The 17,609-nt window shown below is 37.1% G+C and overlaps 1 protein-coding gene across 3 annotated transcripts in view; it reads right to left on the bottom strand.

Annotated features, from left to right (window-relative positions):
- ak8 (adenylate kinase 8) overlaps nt 1-17,609 on the bottom strand; it is a 146,020-nt gene that overhangs the window by 49,892 nt on the left and 78,519 nt on the right. For all 3 annotated transcript variants that reach the window (XM_073052695.1, XM_073052696.1, XM_073052697.1), the window contains one exon: nt 10,773-10,862. In XM_073052695.1, coding sequence (XP_072908796.1) covers nt 10,773-10,862 — 90 coding nt within the window. The remainder of the gene's footprint in view (nt 1-10,772; nt 10,863-17,609) is intronic.

The following is a 17,609-nucleotide window of genomic DNA, read 5'->3' as shown; positions in this document are numbered from 1 at the left end:
TCAAAATACACCTATGTCACATAGAACCGAGATTCATTTTCTTGTGGGCATAGTCAATAAATCCATAGTAGAATAATAATCATAATAGAATCAATGAAAGACCGCAGCAACTTGGATGTTCAACAGATTTGTAAAAGACAACAAATTGTGCAAATACAAAAAGAAATAATAATAAACAAACAAACAAACAAATAAATAAATAAATAGTGCGCTATATATTGAGAACATGAGATGAAGAGTCCTTGAAAATGACTCCATAGGTTGTGGGAATATTTCAATGATGGGGCAGATGAAGTTGAGTGAAGTTATCCCATTTGGTTTAAAGCCTGATGGCTGAGGAGTAATAACTGTTCTTGAATCTGATGGTGATAGTCCTGAGGCTGCTGTACCTTCTCCCTGATGGCAGTAGCGAGAAGACAGCTTGACCTGATGATGGATGCTACTTTCCTGCGATAGCATTTTGTTTAGATGTGCTCAATGGTGGGAAGGGCTTTGCCTTTGATGGACAGGGTTGTATTCACTACTTTTTGTAGGGTTTTCTGTTCAAGAGCATTGGTGTTTCCAAACAGGCTGTGATGCAGCCAGTAAATATACTCTCCACTTCACATCTATAGATATTTGTCAAAATTTTAGATGTCATGCAAAATCTTTGCAAACTCCAAAGGATGTAGAGTCACTGCCGTGCTTTCTTCATAATTACCCTTACATGTGGGGCCTAGAACAGATCCTCCAAAACAATAACACATAGCAATTTAAAGTTGCTGAAACACTCCAACTCTGATCCTCTGATGAGGACTAGTTCACGGACCTCTGGTTTCCTTCTCTTGGAAGTCAAATATCAACTTCTTAGCCTTGCTGGCATTGAGAAAGAGGTTATTGTTATGGCACCACTCAGCCAAATTTTCAATCTCCCTCCTACAGAGGCATGCAAAAGTTTAGACACCCCTGGTCAACATTTCTGTTACTGTGAATAGTTAAGTGAGTAGAAGATGAACTGATCTCCAAAAGTCATAAAGTTAAAGATGAAACATTCTTTTCAACATTTTAAGCAAGATTAGTGTATTATTTTTGTTTTGTACAATTTTAGAGTGAAATAAAAGGAAAGGAGCACCATGTAAAAGTTTGGGCACCCCAAGAGATTTGAGCTCTCAGATAACTTTTACCAAGGTCTCAGACCTTAATTAGCTTGTTAGGGCTATGGCTTGTTATCATTAGGAAAGGCCAGGTGATACAAATTTCAAAGCTTTATAAATACCCTGACTCCTCAAAACTTGTCCCAACAATCAGCAGCCATGGGCTCTTCTAAGCAGCTGCCTAGCACTCTGAAAATTAAAATAAATGATGCCCACAAAGCAGGAGAAGGCTATAAGAAGAGAGCAAAGAGTTTTCAGGTAGCTATTTCCTCAGTTCGTAATGTAATTAAGAAATGGCAATTAACAGGTGGAGGTCAAGTGGAGGTCTGGAAGACCAAGAAAACTTTCTAGAGAAAGACTCATAGGATTGCTAGAAAGGCAAATCAAAACCCCCATTTGACTGCAAAAGACCTTCAGGAAGATTTAGCAGACTCTGGAGTGGTGATGCACTGTTCAACTGTGCAGTGACACCTGCACAAATATGACCTTCATGGAAGAGTCATCAGAAGAAATCCTTTCCTGCATCCTCACCACAAAATTCAGCATCAGAAGTTTGCAAAGGAACATCTAAACAAGCCCGATGCACTTAGGAAACAAGTCCTATGGACTGATGAAGCTAAAATAGAACATTTGGCTGCAATGAGCAAAGGTATGTTTGGAGAAAAAAGGGTGCAGAATTTCATGAAATGAACAACTCACCAACTGTTAAGCACGGGGTGGGGGGGGGGGGGGGTCAATCATGCTTTGGGCTTGTGTTGTAGCCAGTGGCATGGGGAACATTTGACTGGTAGAGGGAAGAATGAATTCAATTAAATACCAGCAAATTCTGGAAGCAAACATCACACTGTCTGTATAAAAAAAAAAGCTGAAGATGAGAAGAGGATGGCTTCTACAACAGGATAACGATCCTAAACACACCTCAAAATCCACAATGGACTACTTCAAGAGGTGCAAGCTGAAGCCTTTGCCATGGCCCTCACAGTCCCCTGACCTAAACATCATTGAAAATGTGTGGATAGACCTCAAAAGAGCAGTGCATGCAAGACGGCCCAAGAATCTCACAGAACTAGAAGCCTTCTGCAAGGAAGAATGGGCGAAAATCCCCCAAACAAGAATTGAAAGACTCTAAGCTGGCTACAGAAAGCATTTACAGGCTGTGATACTTGCCAAAGGGGGTGTTACTAAGTACTGACCATGCAGGGTGCCCAAACTTTTGCTTTGGGCCCTTTTCCTTTTTTGTTATTTTGAAACTGTAAAAGATGGAAATAAAAAAAAAAGTAATCTTGCTTAAAATATTAAAGAAATGTGTCATCTTTAACTTTATGCCTTTTGGAAATCAGGTCATCTTTTACTTGCTTAGCTATTCACAGTAACAGAAATTTTGACCAGGGGTGCCCAAACATTTGCATGCCACTGTATATGCTGATTTATCACTACCTTTGATTCAGTCTATGAGAGTGGTGTCATCAGCAAACTTGAATATGGCATTGGAGCTGTGCTTAGCCACACAGTAATAAGCGTAAAGTGAGTAGAGCAGAGGGCTAAGCACAGAGCCTTGTGGTCCACTTCTGACTGAGATCATGGACGAGATGTTCTTGCTAATTTGAACTGATTAGGGTCTTCAAGTAAGGAAATTGAGGATCCAATTGCACAAGGGCGTATTGAGGCCAAGAGTTTGGAGCTTATTGATTAGTTTTGAGGAGATGATGGTACTGAATGCTGAGCTGTAATCAATAAAGAGCATCCTGATGTATGCATCTTTGCAGTGCAGATGTTGCAGGCTTGAGTGAAGAGCCAATGAGATGGCATCTGCTGTGGACCTGTTGCTCCCAAAGGCAAATTGGTACAGATCCAAATGATTTCTCAGCCAGAAGTTAATTTGTCTCATCATTCTTGATTAGTAAGGGCATCAAAGGTTACAAGAAGGCAGGAGAATGGGGTTGGGAGGGATAATAAATCTGCCATGATGGAATACCAGAGCAGACTCAATGGGCCAAAAGGCCTAATTCTGCTCATAAGTTTAATGATTTTATGGTTTCTTTATTCTGCAAGATGCCTCAGGTTATTCATACTGGATTATCCTTGTGCTCCAAGCAAACAGGCTCACTGGCACTTTTAATTTCACCTTTATTCTCTGTGGCAAGGCTAGCTTGTCTTTGTTCTCTCTGATGGGTTGGCCAATATGGTGTACCAGCTACCAATACAGATTCCATGAAGACCCATCTTTCAAACTCCCCTGAACATGTGCTTTGTGTGGTGAGAATTGTGCCTTTCTTTCAGCTGGCGTTCACTAAGATTGAAGCCAATGATGGTTCACTGCTGTAACTGACATAAGCATAACAGCAGCTGACATGAAAATTAAAAGACAAAGATTAGCTCTCAGAGTGGATAGCAGGGTGAAAGGAGAAGGAAGGCCTCTTAACATACCTGCAGTTTGCATGCAGACTGATAGGCCACAATAAAAACAGAAAGTGAAAAAATGGCGCCACAGCATTCACCTCAATTTTTAAAAAAATAATTCTTTTTCGTTTTTGACATGTTCTCAATTAAAAAATAATATTATAAAATCCAACAAATAAATGAACAGTACACACTAGTAAATTCAAAGAAGGATATTCTCCTGGCACACATACAAAAAAGTGAAATTATATCAAACATTTAGATACTTATAGGGTCTTTCACAATGTCAGGAAACTCAACATTTTGCAAAGATTTACTTTTAAAGTTTAGTTAATCTTGATTTGTAGGCAGATGTGTTCATTTGCATATGGCATGTTCTCACAAACAATGAGATAAATGACCAATTAGTTTGCGAATTAATTCATTGGTTGAAGAATTAATGTTGACCTGACCATTAGAAGTGCACGTATTCTGTGGGATGTCTATGTTCATTAGACAATAACACACTCTGCTAGCACTAGTCAGCATAGATTATGTACTAGAACATTGAAAAGAGACTTGAACCAATATTGAAAAAGCAGACACCAAAACCACTGGCTCAGGTTTAAAAGCATCTGGCATGAAAGCTGCTAAAAGAAGATAATGTGGAAAGGCAAAACATATTCTTGCTACCCTGTGCAGTGCAACTCTCTGAAATGTCACCAATAATTAGAGGTTGTTAATAATTGATCTAACTGCATAATGAAAGTAATCCTCCTGCCTCTAATTCATAGTGATTCAAGAGGAAATTGTGCTCATTAGTGCTGAAAACAAAAACAACTCTCACATTTTCTCCAGTGCTGTACGGAAGATTTTTAGTACTGCCTGCCATCTGCTGGGGAATGTTTCCAACAGCAACTTTACAGTTCAGTAAGACACAAGCGATTCTGCAGATGTTGGAAATCCAGAGTAACACACACAAAATACGGTACTGGAGGAACTCAACAGGTCTGGCAGCTTCTAAGGGAAGGAATAAACAGTCAACGTTGCAAAGTACTGGAGAGTTTAACATCGGTAGCTGAGCGAAGGGCGCTGAGAAGGCTACGGTCAATTATGGATAACTCTGAACATCCTCTACATAGCACCATCCAGAGACAGAGAAGCAGTTTCAGCGACAGGTTACTATCGATGCAATGCTCCTCAGACAGGATGAAGAGGTCAATACTCCCCAATGCCATTAGGCTTTACAATTCTACCGCCAGGACTTAAGAACTTTTTAAAGCTATTATTAATGCTTTTTGAGATGGTGATTTAGATGCATATCATATTTTTTTTTACTGAGTTAAGTATTGTATGTAATTAGTTTTGCTACAACAAGTGTATGGGACATTGGAAAAAAGTTGAATTTCCCCATGGGCATGAATAAAGTATCTATCTATCTATCTATCTATCTATCCTGATGAAGGGTTCCAGTCCAAAATGTTGAGTTTATTCCTCTTACTCATTAACATTTGCCCTGCTGAAAGTTTTACAGAAAACTATTCCATTCTGCTGCAGATGAAATGCTACATTTTGGGTGCAATACAAAGACTAATTAATAATAAATGCAATTCTCCATATAAATAAAATACTGTGATTTCTGCTTTATTTACTCAAGACAGAAGCAACATCAATCATAATACATGGCTTTTATTGATTTCACAAAAAAGATTTGATTCTATCATGGATCTACCTAGAGAAATTTACCTGCCCTCAAAAAAAATTCACCCCCATCTTTCTCCTTGTTCACAATGGCATCAAAGCTCCGGATTTATCAGCAGGTTCTCAACAGACCCAATTTTATTCTAGACTGGCTGCAACATTTTTCTCAAATTTTCTCACCATAATTCTGCAACTCTCTCTATCAAACTTCAGGTGGAAGGCAGTTAATGTCTATGATGGCCAAGAAACTGTTCAACTAGTATCACTTCACTCCACGCCACTTCAGTCTTTGAGCTGCAGTAAAAAGATGGCATTTGGCTATGTTCAGAGGTCTAGCTCAGAGTCAGAGTAGTAGGGAAAGGGTTTATATTCAACATCTATAAAACAGCAGTCCTGTGTTAAAGTGCATCAATTGTGCAATGCTCTTCTCTTACAAAATTCTGGAAAATGTGGTTTTCAGAATATTTAGTCATCTGAGAGGAAGAGTATTTGAGCATGAAGCTTTCAGTCCTATGGTCTACTGGGAAGGAATGGTCCCTGTTCTCCAGTATGTTTCTGAAAAATGAACTACTTACAATAGACATGTCAAAGAACTGGAAGAATACCACCAACCTGTCTTTGCAAAATTCTCCGAATCCACTGACAGCATAAACAAAGCAGTGATGGCATCCATACACCTTCGCTCCATCTGCCACAAAAGGCTGGATTTCCCATTTCAGTTTCACTTCCTATTACCATCCTGCTATATCGGTCTATGGCCTCCTCTACTGTCACAATGAGGTCTTTTCAGGTTGGAAGAGTATCATCTAATATTCCATTTGGGTAGCCTCTAACCTGATGGCATGTATATCAATTTCTCTAACTTCCAGAATTATCTTCCCCCTTCCCCTTCTCTTTATTTCTACTCGCCATTTGACCCCTTTTCCCCTTTCTCTTCTCTTCACCCGCCCATCACCTCACTCTGCCCTCTTCTATGAGATTCCTTCTTCTGCTCTTTTCCTTTTTCCACTCTTCGCTTCCCATCTTCTTACTTCACCTCTCCTTCTCCCACCCATCCACCTGGTTTCACCTATCAGCTGCCAACTTGTACTCCTTCTCCTCCTGTCACCTCCTTATTCTGGCTTCATCCCCCTTCCTTGCCAGTTCTGATGAAGGATCTCAGCCTGAAATGTTGAGTGTTTATTCCTCTCCATGGATGCTGTCCAACCTGCTGAGCTCCTCCAGCATTTTGTGTGTGTGGTAATGATAGCATTCTCTCCCTGACCAACATCCCAAGCATTGAGATATCAATTACATTTTACATTGAGATATCAGTAACATGGCTTTGTTCTAATTGTGTTCTTTCTTGTATATATTTGTATAATTTATGCTTCATTTGCATTTATGCTGTGAATGCTGTGTACCTGATGCTATGTGCCTATGATACTGCTGCACTTAAGTTTTACATTGCACCTATGAATACATGCACTTGTGCAGATGACAATAAAGGTTATGGGGAGAAGGCAGGAGAGTAAGGTTGAGAGGGATAATAAATCAGCCATGATTCAATGGCAGAGCAGACTTCATGAGCCAAATGGCCTAATCTGAATCAGAATCAGAATCAGGTTTAATATCACCAGCATATGTTGTGAAATTTGTTAACTTAGTGGCAGCAGTACAATGCAATACATGATAATATAGAAAAAATAAATCAATTACAGTAAAAATATGTATAAATAGTTAAATTAAAAACTGAAAAAAGTGAGGTAGTGTTCATGGGTTCAATGTCTATTTAGAAATGGAATGGCAGAGGGGAAGAAGCTGTTTCTGAATCCCCTTCCTGATGGTAACAATGAGAAGGGGGCATGTCCTGGGTGATGCTCGGTAATGGGTAATTCTGCTGCTATATCTAATGGTCTTATTATCTTAATTACAACTTTCATTCCATTGGCTATGTAAGACAGGCCACGCCATTCCCATACACAATACCGAACTCGCAAAGCAGGCAATCAATTCTAAATCCTATCAAGAGAAGAGATTAGCAGCAAGACAAGAGGAAAAGATTCAAATGCTTTTTCAGCAGCTAACTGTAACTGCTCAACCAACTCATGGCAAACTCTAGCCCATGACAGGTCAACATGGAGAAGAGCATTTAGGACAGTATTGAGAATCATGACTTTTTGTTGGGAGCATAACTCCCAAACTAGTCACCCACAATATCAGGTACCTCTTGCCCCATCTTGGTAGCCCATAGATCCCACAATGAGCCACCTTGGAAATGAGTACAAACAAATTATCCTCAAAAACAGGAGAAATTCTGCAGATGCTGGTAATCTAAAGTTACACACACAGAATGCTGGAGGAACTTAGCAAGTCAGGCAGTGAGAAGATGCCAGGATAGTTATCCTTAATCCTGATAGAGCACCAATGAAAGAGATTTATTGTATTTTTGAATATTTGACATTTTGAGTAGTTTATACTGTTTTTGTTAGATCTCACTAGCGTAAGTGTGGTGTCTAAAAGGGCAACAAAGCTAAACTGTGGAAAAAGGGAGAGAGAAAGAACAAGTAATCAAGAGGCAGCATGCACAGAACAGGAAATACTGAATGAATTTGGGTCAGGAACAATTAATAATTTATAGTAATAATCTGCTCACTTGCACCACCCCAAATTAAATGGATTTGAGCTCTGACTGATGCTTTCAAATCTCTACTAATATGGCCATTTGAGCTTGATACTTTTTTTTTCACTTGGATTAGAAATTGTAGCATCTTGTGAATAGTTGGAAGTCATCAAAAATATTGCCAGGAGTTGGGAAGGATGTGTGGTAAACTAAGACAAGGTTAATTATAGTGCTGTTTGGAGGGAATATTTTTCTGCATGCTACTCTGAAATGTTTTCTTGTATAAACTGCAAGAGGATTGCAGCTGTGATGTAAGGAAAGGATCTATTGGGTAGTGCGAGGGGTGTGTGTGTTAAGTATCAATCAATCTTTAATACAAAGCTTAAGTCATAATTTGATTTAATACCGAGTGTGCAGCAATGTGACTTGTATGATTTGATTTGTCTCTTTGGGCTTGCAGTTTGATACAACTATATGACTATTTGCCCATTTCAAAATTCAGTTTATAGTCAGCTACATTGATATGGAACAGGAATCACATGTATAGCAGACTGGATGGGATGAATCATTTCCTTCCTGAAACATAAAAAAAATCCGGCAGCTTTTAAAATCATTTGCTAATTCTTGCTCTTTATTTCAGTCTTTTTTAGACCAGTTTCAAATTTTCAGACTAGTATGGGATTTGACTCCTATAAATCTTTTAATATAGCCATTTCCTCTGTAATTTGTATTATTATGATTTGGTGTTTCCAAAATCATAGTACTAATACCAAATCACAAAACCGTCATTAAAGATAAAAAAAAGTCACTAATGCTTATTATTAGCTATCACAAAATCAAGATCTCCCCATTGAATAGTGATCACACAGTGGTTTGTGTTGTATTAATTACTGGTATAAATTAAATAGTTTCATCACTCTGATGCTTGGAGTATTATACTGAGTCCAAGAAAATAGATCACCATTTGTTGGATTATGAGAGGGATGTTGAAAAAGCACTTAACAATTTTAAAGTAAAACAAATAAATATTAGCTATATAATATTTATTTGATTTATTTAAAATTAAATTGAAGTAAAACATTGTACAAAATATATATACTACTTGAAGCTGTGTTCTTTACTTTTGTTAAATTTGCAAAAGGGATGATCGTTTTTGAATGGAACATAATGATTGAAGAGGAACATTTTAACTACTGGTATTCTTTTTATTCTCACTTTAGGTCCTTTTCCTATCAGTTAATCATACATTAATATGCCTGCAATTTTTGATCCCTCCACATCATCAAGACTAGATAAGACAAATCTATCAAGGTAACTTGCACAATTTAAACTGTTGTAGTGTGGCATTCTTAAGTACTGTATAAATTGTCCAAATTGCTGCTGGGATTGGAGAACTGCTAATACAGATTCAAATCTGGTTAATTTAAATGTTAGGACTGATCACTGACCTGATTTGACAATAAGAAAGATTATTCACTAGTTATGATGGGACTAATTTGAAATAACTTTTCTTTGGTAGCTGCAAATGGTGGCCTAGGTTTGCATCATTCTAATCAAATAAAAAACATCCCAAAAGTGAATACTAATTGAGGTAAAGAAGATCAAACAACATATTGGATATTGTAATATTAATATTTCTTTCAATTACTATTTGTGAATTAATCATGTTTGTTAAAGCAGTATGGGTCATATACTTCGGACTCACCTAAGTAATGTATATGATCATGTGTAATCGAATTATGATACTTAACTTGCAAAGGATTTGGGTAAAATTAGCTATTTCCTCTATATATTAGTGTTAGCAATAATACACCAATAATCTACGTACAAACCACCTCCATGTTATAGCAGTTCATGTATTGGAAATTCGCCCTTACAAGATTCACAAATCACTACCAAAATATCTGGGATACGGAATAAAAATGTGCTCTTATGAAATTTATCTGAAAAACTGTAAATACAAAACACAATATTTATTTCAACTTGCAATTTTTGCAACATGTGCAGATGACTGTCATGGAAAATTGTGATACTGACCATTATCTACGAACACAATCCCCTACTCTGTAATACAGAGTCACCTGCAACAATCATTCTTTAAGGATGTAGCTTTGAAAACAATTTTAATTCAAAAATTAAATGATATCTGGCAGCATGGATTTATATATTATTCAATGATGTACATAAAATTTATACAATAAAACTAATTAGGGATAGTGAAATGAATTAAAATGTTGATTTTTTAATTGTAAAAGCATACCACTTAAATATCTAGTCTTTAATAAATTAACTTATGGACCAGAAATGCTGTTGGAGAAGAGGAATGAAAAAAGTATTAAAAATGGCGTTTAAAAATACCTTAATTTTTTTCCTATGTTAGCTACTGATGACTTTAAACTTTGTTTCATATATTTAAAGAAAAAAAACTTTATGTATGGAAAATAACATTAAAAAACTTTTTTTGACAAAAAAGAAAAATGTGTTGCACCACAGGGTCCATTGCACCTCTGAAAAATTAAACTCGACAGATTCAAACTGTCCTATTTCCACTTCAAAAGAGCAGGGGCTCTGCTCTCCTCCTGACTCATCTTCAAACAGCAGCGCCCCAGAAACTTTCTTTCAGGCGAAGCTAAAGCAGCCTCCAGCTCCCTTAAGCACTGTACTGGTTACTGTAGCTGCTGCCTATGCCTGTCCTAATTATACCCATGTGAGTCTATTAATCAGTTAGTAAATTATTCAGTAACCCTTCTCTGCCTTCAGCTAGTACAAACATGCTCTAAGCAAGGGCTAGAGGGAAGTGGAGGGGAAGTCCCTATGGATCTCACTCTGAAAAATTCAGTTGTTCAATGTCTCCTGAACTCCCTGTTAATGACGAGGGAGGAAAGCTCTGGTGGTGTCTGAATCTTGCCCTTTGTTCAATATCAGAATACAAGCAGTAGGGGGGTCAGGAACCTTACCTGGCTGCCTACTTTCAACATAGGGTTTAATGGTTTCACCAAATCTTGTCTCAGCAGCGACAGCCTCCCTTAGTAACTGTCCAGAAGAAACTGTAAAAAAAAAGCAGGTACTCTTTAATTAAGAGCATGATTGCTTCCAAAGTTCCAGAGTAGAAAAGAACAGGCAACCACCACAAGCAACTACATGCTTAATAAATGAATATGGATTGAAACAATAAATAACTGTATGAATAATATTTAATGGAATCTTTATATGTAAAATTTCAAGTTAAAAAAATTCCTACCTGACTGCTACAAAGTTTGCTTAATCACAATATTACACATGATCAGTATTTAATGCCTGTTAAACATGGCTGCCATATCATTAGTACTTTTCAAAGTACTGCTGCTTAATTATTAAAATAGCAAGTCAAAAATAAGACTTCCAAAGGACATATTTTTATTATAATGATGCTTAGTTTAAGAAATATTCAACCTGTGTGGTACTCATATAAAATAGAGAAACCACTTTCACTCAGGTTCCAGAATCAAAACTCACAGTTGAACTTGAATATGTGATCCGTACTGGCATTTACTACAGCAGTAATATCAGAGGATGCTGCAATGTCAGAGATACCCCACTTTCAATTAAGACATTAAACCAAAGACCTGTCTGTTAAAATAATAATTTTTTAAAATCCCAAGACGCTCTTCAGTTAGCAAGGGAGTTCTTCTAGAACCTCGGTTGACATGCAGTACATGCCTCAGTCTAAGCAAAAATCAACTAACAACTGTGGTACTGGGTACTAACTACTCCACTGTTTACCTCTGCTAAAACACTTCAAAAGTTGACAGTCGATTATGTTATTATTTATGATATCCTAAGGCTGTAAAAGGTGCTACATAAATTCAAAATTTATTTTCGATACATTCCTTATTCAAATTTTACTAAATCTTCTTTAAAAAATAGATAGCACATCTGCTAAGTGTAAATCCAGTGGGCATTCATTATTAAAAGGTAACTTTATGTATACTTAATAAGCAGCAGAGTAATGATCCAATGTCCCATATAACTGCAGTCCAACTTATATTGCATTGCATCAAATTGCACTGTTTAGTAAAAGGACTTTTGTGCTAATTCAGTAGCATATTCAAGAGTTGCTATTTTTCTAATATAAAGAAGTGTGATCAATCAGGTATTTTCTTTCAAGGCTTAGAATGAAGATATATATCATTATAAAATTGAATCAACCTTATAGAAGTTTACAAGTGTTAACCACTTAAATGTGATTGCTAACCTTAATCTTAACATTCCTGGTACAAATGGTGAGAATCCAAATAAAAACTGATGATGATATAACTTGAAATAATTTTAGTGCCCATGTCCTGGACAAAAGGAGGAGGCTAGAGAATGATGATTGTGTCCTCGTTTTGAAATGTCACTACCCAGGTTTACGTAGTGGCTTGCACATCACATAGACAGCTGGGACGCAATATCTATAGTCAACCCTGACCAATGGAGGGCCTCATATATGATTGATGTCATGAAAAAGATCAATTAACCAATGTCAAAACAACAGGCCAGGCAGTTTCTGTGCAAAGAGAAACAGAGAACCCTCTAATCAGATGAAGGCTCTTCACCCTGAAATGTTAACTCTGTTTCTCTTTCCGCCAATGCAGTCTGAATATGCTTTGAGTATGTTTCTGTATTAATTACAATGACTCTTTCAAGTAAACACCTACTGAGTATTTACAGCACTTTTTGTTCTTATTTCAGATTTCTAGCATATGCAGGATTTGATTTTCAAACTCTAATCCAGATGCCGTATGTCTATAATAACAGATTAAACAGGAGAAACTTCCTTAGAAATTCATTCCCAATTGAGAACTCTATAAAGGTAGATATGTATTTTGCTCTACTTCTTGAAATCTGGTTCCAGTAAAATCGCTGGAATCAAATTTCAGGAGATGAATGTAGAGGCACTGCTATAACACTAACAACTGCAATTCTGAGTGATTTGTAAAATAAAAAATAAGTCTACATAAACAAATGTGGAAAAGCAGTCAGCATACAAAAGAGAAAAAAGAAAATTAGGTTAAGCATTTGGCTTTATAAAATATTCAAGATTGAATTCTCATTTTATACCTGTTGTGAAGATTCAGAATGACACCTAAAGCTTTGACAAACTTCTATGGATGTGCATTGGAAAGTATATCGACCGGCTGCATCACAGCCTGGTATGGAAGCAACTATGCCCTCTGAATAGAATATCCTACAAAAAGTGGAGGACACAGCACAGTCCATCAGAAGTAAAGCCCTCCCTACCATTGAGCACATCTCCACAGAGCACTGTCACAGGAAAGCAGCGTCTACAATCAGGGTCCCTCACCACCCAGGTCACGCTCTCTTCTTGCTGCTGCCGTCAGGAAGAAGGTACAGGATCATCAGGAATAACACCACCACGTTCAGGAACAGTTATTACCTCTCACCCATCAGGCTCATGAATCAGAGGAGATAACTTTACTGAACATCACTTGCCACATTACTAAACTGTTCCCACAATCACTTTCAAGGACCCTTCATCTTATGTTCTCAATATTTATTGCTTATTTATTTATTAATATTTTTTCTTCTTTCTTTTTGTATTTGCATAGTTTGTTGTTTTTTGTATGCTGTGCTTTCAATGCGGTCTTTCATTGATTCTATTACAATTATTGTATTTACTGAGTATGCCCTCAAGTAAATGAAGCTCAGGGTTGTATATGGTGATATTCATATACCGGTACTTTGATAATAAATTTACTTTGAATTTTGAACCTGGAACAATTGTATCAAAAGCATACACTCAGAGATATCTCTTCTCAGGAAACAAAACTGATTTTCATCAGCATGAAGGTTCTACAGCATTTCCTTCAACAAAAGGTAAATATTTATAAGTATTTTCTAAGATCAAGCAATAAAAACTGTTTAAAAAAGTTCATGCATCCTCCAAAAGATAGTATTTTTAAATTAGAATGAGACAAAGTATAATACTGAAATGAACTAGCATGTTTTGAAAGAAACAGAATGGCAATATTTAAAATGCTGATTTTATTTATTGTTACTTTTACTTCATAATTTCCCCTAAAATTATTGTCAGCAATATTATTCAAGGAAGCCGCTTTCCCCACCTGCAATTATAACTGAAGTAATTTTAACCCTACAGCTCCATTTGAGAAATGCCATACTAATGTATTTATTCAGACATAATGTACTACCCATTTAAAGAAATGTCTAAAAAAATTTTTGTTGCAACAGACTATTCACTGAAATTGTGAGACCAATGTAACTATTTGTAATCACTGGCAATCAGCTAATTGTTTCAGTTATATCTTGTGTAAAACAGCTACTTTAATGACATGAAAATAAACTTGATCTACATATTTGACCTTAGGTGGGATTTGCTTTTGATTTGTTAATGCTGATGTCAGAGGTATTATTGTGATGGAGAATGACACAGAAAAAGTTTAGCAATTTATTTGTTTAGCAATACAGTGTGGAGTTGGCCTTTCCAGCACTACGAGCCACACCTGACAAACCTGATTAACCCTAACCTAATAATGGGACAATTTACAATGACCAATGAACCTACCCAGTACATATTTGGACTATGGGAGAAAACTAGAGGACTCAGACAAAATGTACACATTTCAAGAGGAGGACATACAGGAACTCCACAGAATAGCACCGGAATTGAACTCTGAATTCTGGAAAGCCCTGAGTTGTATAGCGTCATGTTAAAATGGAAAAGGAAAAGAAAATTCGACAGGTTAATGGAGAATCGTCAGGTTTTATTTTTAATGCAAAAGGTCTGTGGGTAAAATCAGATGCCATCCCAGCTAGAAACTAAGCAAATGCATAAGAGTGAGCCTTAGCAAATAAGATTACTGTATGTTTTAATTGTGAAAACAGAGCAGTTTCCTGAAATTGGCAAGCTGGTGGCAAGTTCCAGTGAGTCTAATGGCACAATCTGCCCTATTTATATTCAAGGAAGCTATTTATATACAAGAAAGCAGCTCCACAAGTAGACAGGGTGGTGAAGGCACTTCATCAGTCAGGGCATTGAGTTCAGGAGTAGGGACACTTTTTTGACGTTATACAAGTCTGGGGAGGGTGTAGAAGAGATTTACAAGAATGCTGTATGAGTTATAGGGAGAGTTTGGCCATGCTGGATCTGTATTCCCTGGAGTATAGGAGAATGAGGGATATAGATAAGATAGACAGTAATAGTCTTTTCCCCAAGAGGTGAGTCAAAAACTACAGGGCACAGATACAAGACAAGAGTGGAGAAATTTAAGAGATCTACAGGTAAGTTCTTTACACAGAGAGTCGTGAGTATCTGGAATGTTGCCAGAGGAAATGGTCGAGGTGGACACAATTGCAACATATAAGGCATTTGGATAGATGCATGGAGGGAAGGGGCTTGAAGGATTATGCACTGAATATAGGCATCTGGGACTAGCAGGGGGAATGCTGTGGTAGGCATGGATAAGTTGGATTAAAGACCCTGTTTCAGTGCTGTATGACTCTATGACCATAATAATGGCATTTTAGAGGCCTTTAGTAGACCTGTGAAATGAAGGGCAATGTATCACATAATAGGCAGAAGTGATTTAGTTTACTTTGGCATCCTGTTTGGCACAGACAATGTGGGTCAAAGGGACCGTTTATGTGCTGTACTATTCTATGTCCTATTCCCTCCATCATAATACGATGGCATTGTGCACATCTACAAAATGTTATTTTCCCAGGATAATCTGATAATAGCTGACCTTTACCACCGAGAAGGACTGGCACAGTATGTGCATGGGAATAATACACCTGGCAATTCCCCCACCAAGTCTCACACCACCCTGCCTTGAAAATGTATTGTTGATCCTTCATCTGTGGTGAGTACAATGTAAATCCTGGAACTCCCTTTTCAACTTTACAATGACAGTATCTTTACTAAAGGACCGCAGTTGCTCAAGGTGGTATCTCAATGGCATTTTCTCAAGGGCAGTTAAGTTTAGGCAGTAAGTGCTGGTTTTAGCAGCAAAGCTCAGATACTGAAACAGAATTAAACATTTCAATGTGTAAAGCTGCCAAATGATTAGCAGGTGCATTGAAAACACTAATTAAATTAACAGAAGGCAACGAGAATGAGCAAGTATAGTGGAGTCCAGTTAATTGGGACACACTGGTCCAATAATTTTGGCCAAATTGAGTGGCTGCCCCAATTAGACAAAGTTTAATGGAAATAGTTACTCAGTTTTTTAAAAAAATATATTTTTAACAAATTATGCATTTAAATGTAATCAATTAGAACACTACCAAAAACTACTATAGTACTATAAAACCATACATTAATTCCTAATTGTTATCAATGGAAGAATTCATCCGGTGTACGCAATGAACAAAATCAGTGCAGATAACAGACTGCCTTCATACAATGCTATCGACAATTGCATCCTCCAAATCTTTATTCTTGTTGTAACATTCAAGATGATTGTTGATACCTTCAAAATCTTCATAGTTGAAGGTGGTGATAAATTAGCATTTAGGAAGGAGATGAAAATCTGGTTGAGTAGTGGCACAACAAGCTCTTACTCAATGTCAGCAAATCCAAGGAGTTGATTATTGACTTCACGAGGCTCAATTACGGTTATTAAGATTTACCAAGTATGCCTGCATTAAAAAGAATCTCAGAGTTCAATGTGGTGACATACTGATAATTGGAGAATAAATTTACTTTGAACTTTAGTTTCTAACTCATCGAAGTATTGAAATTATTTCATTTTCACTCCAGTCCATTTCAGGCATCTTCAAGCTTGAATGCTTGAAACTGCAGTGAGCAAAACTGTCCTGAATTGCCTTACTGCTTATTTTTTGCCAACTATCAGTGCCAAAAATCACTTCTGTTTGTACACCAAGATATGCAAATGACCCTATTTTAAAACTCTTTGCTCTAAGCATGGTGTAGCGCCTAATGGACACACAAGTACTTGCAACTGATTCTAGTTAAAACCTGTTTGGCTACTGTCTCCTGCTGCAGTTAAGCAGCGTAATGTCCCAAATGAACAAAAGGAACCCTGGCAATTTTCTTGATTAGTTTTTGTTCTTTTAAAAGTTGTTCCAAATAATTGGCTGCCCCGATTAACCAATGGACAAATTAACTGGAATCTATTGAAAATTGACTCTAATGAAAATATGCATGGGAAGGAGCTAAAACAAGGTTAAAAATCATATAATTGAATCATCAGAACACATTTTGCAAAGGTGGTCTGGAAAAGGATGCAATGGCCCTAATCGAAGATTGCCCTGAGCAGCTACATAAAAGAGAATTATGTTCCATGAACTATGCATGATTTCTAGGGATGCACGCCGAGCACATCAAGTGCCACTGGAAGACCATCCACTTGGAAGAATATTTCTTTATCTGTAGATGCTAGCTGACTTGTTGAATATTTACAGGAATTTGTTTTTAAAGCTCAGTTTTCTATCATTTGCAGTACTTTGATTTTCTGATCCTACTGTTGTTGATATGTTTATATCCTCCATCCTTAGATTTAATTGGTTAAGGGGGTTGTTGATCATGACAATCACTAATGTGCCAAATATCACATTAAACTCACGACAGTGTTATCAGCTCCAGTCCCTGAGCTGAAGAGAGAGAAAATACTTCTCATTATGAACACTGAGGTGCCCCATTTTCATATGGTGAATTACCCACTTCTTTTCAGTGGCATTGTTTGAGACAGCACTATTCACCAGATCACAGAGAGAACTTTTTTTCTGTTCTTATAATAGTGCCAAGGGATTTTTAACATTCGTCAATA

The sequence above is a fragment of the Hemitrygon akajei genome, chromosome 7 (assembly GCF_048418815.1).
Source record: "Hemitrygon akajei chromosome 7, sHemAka1.3, whole genome shotgun sequence".
NCBI lineage: Eukaryota > Metazoa > Chordata > Chondrichthyes > Myliobatiformes > Dasyatidae > Hemitrygon > Hemitrygon akajei.
Note: the sequence above shows the minus strand (reverse complement) of the source record. Positions and strands in the feature narration are given on the sequence as shown.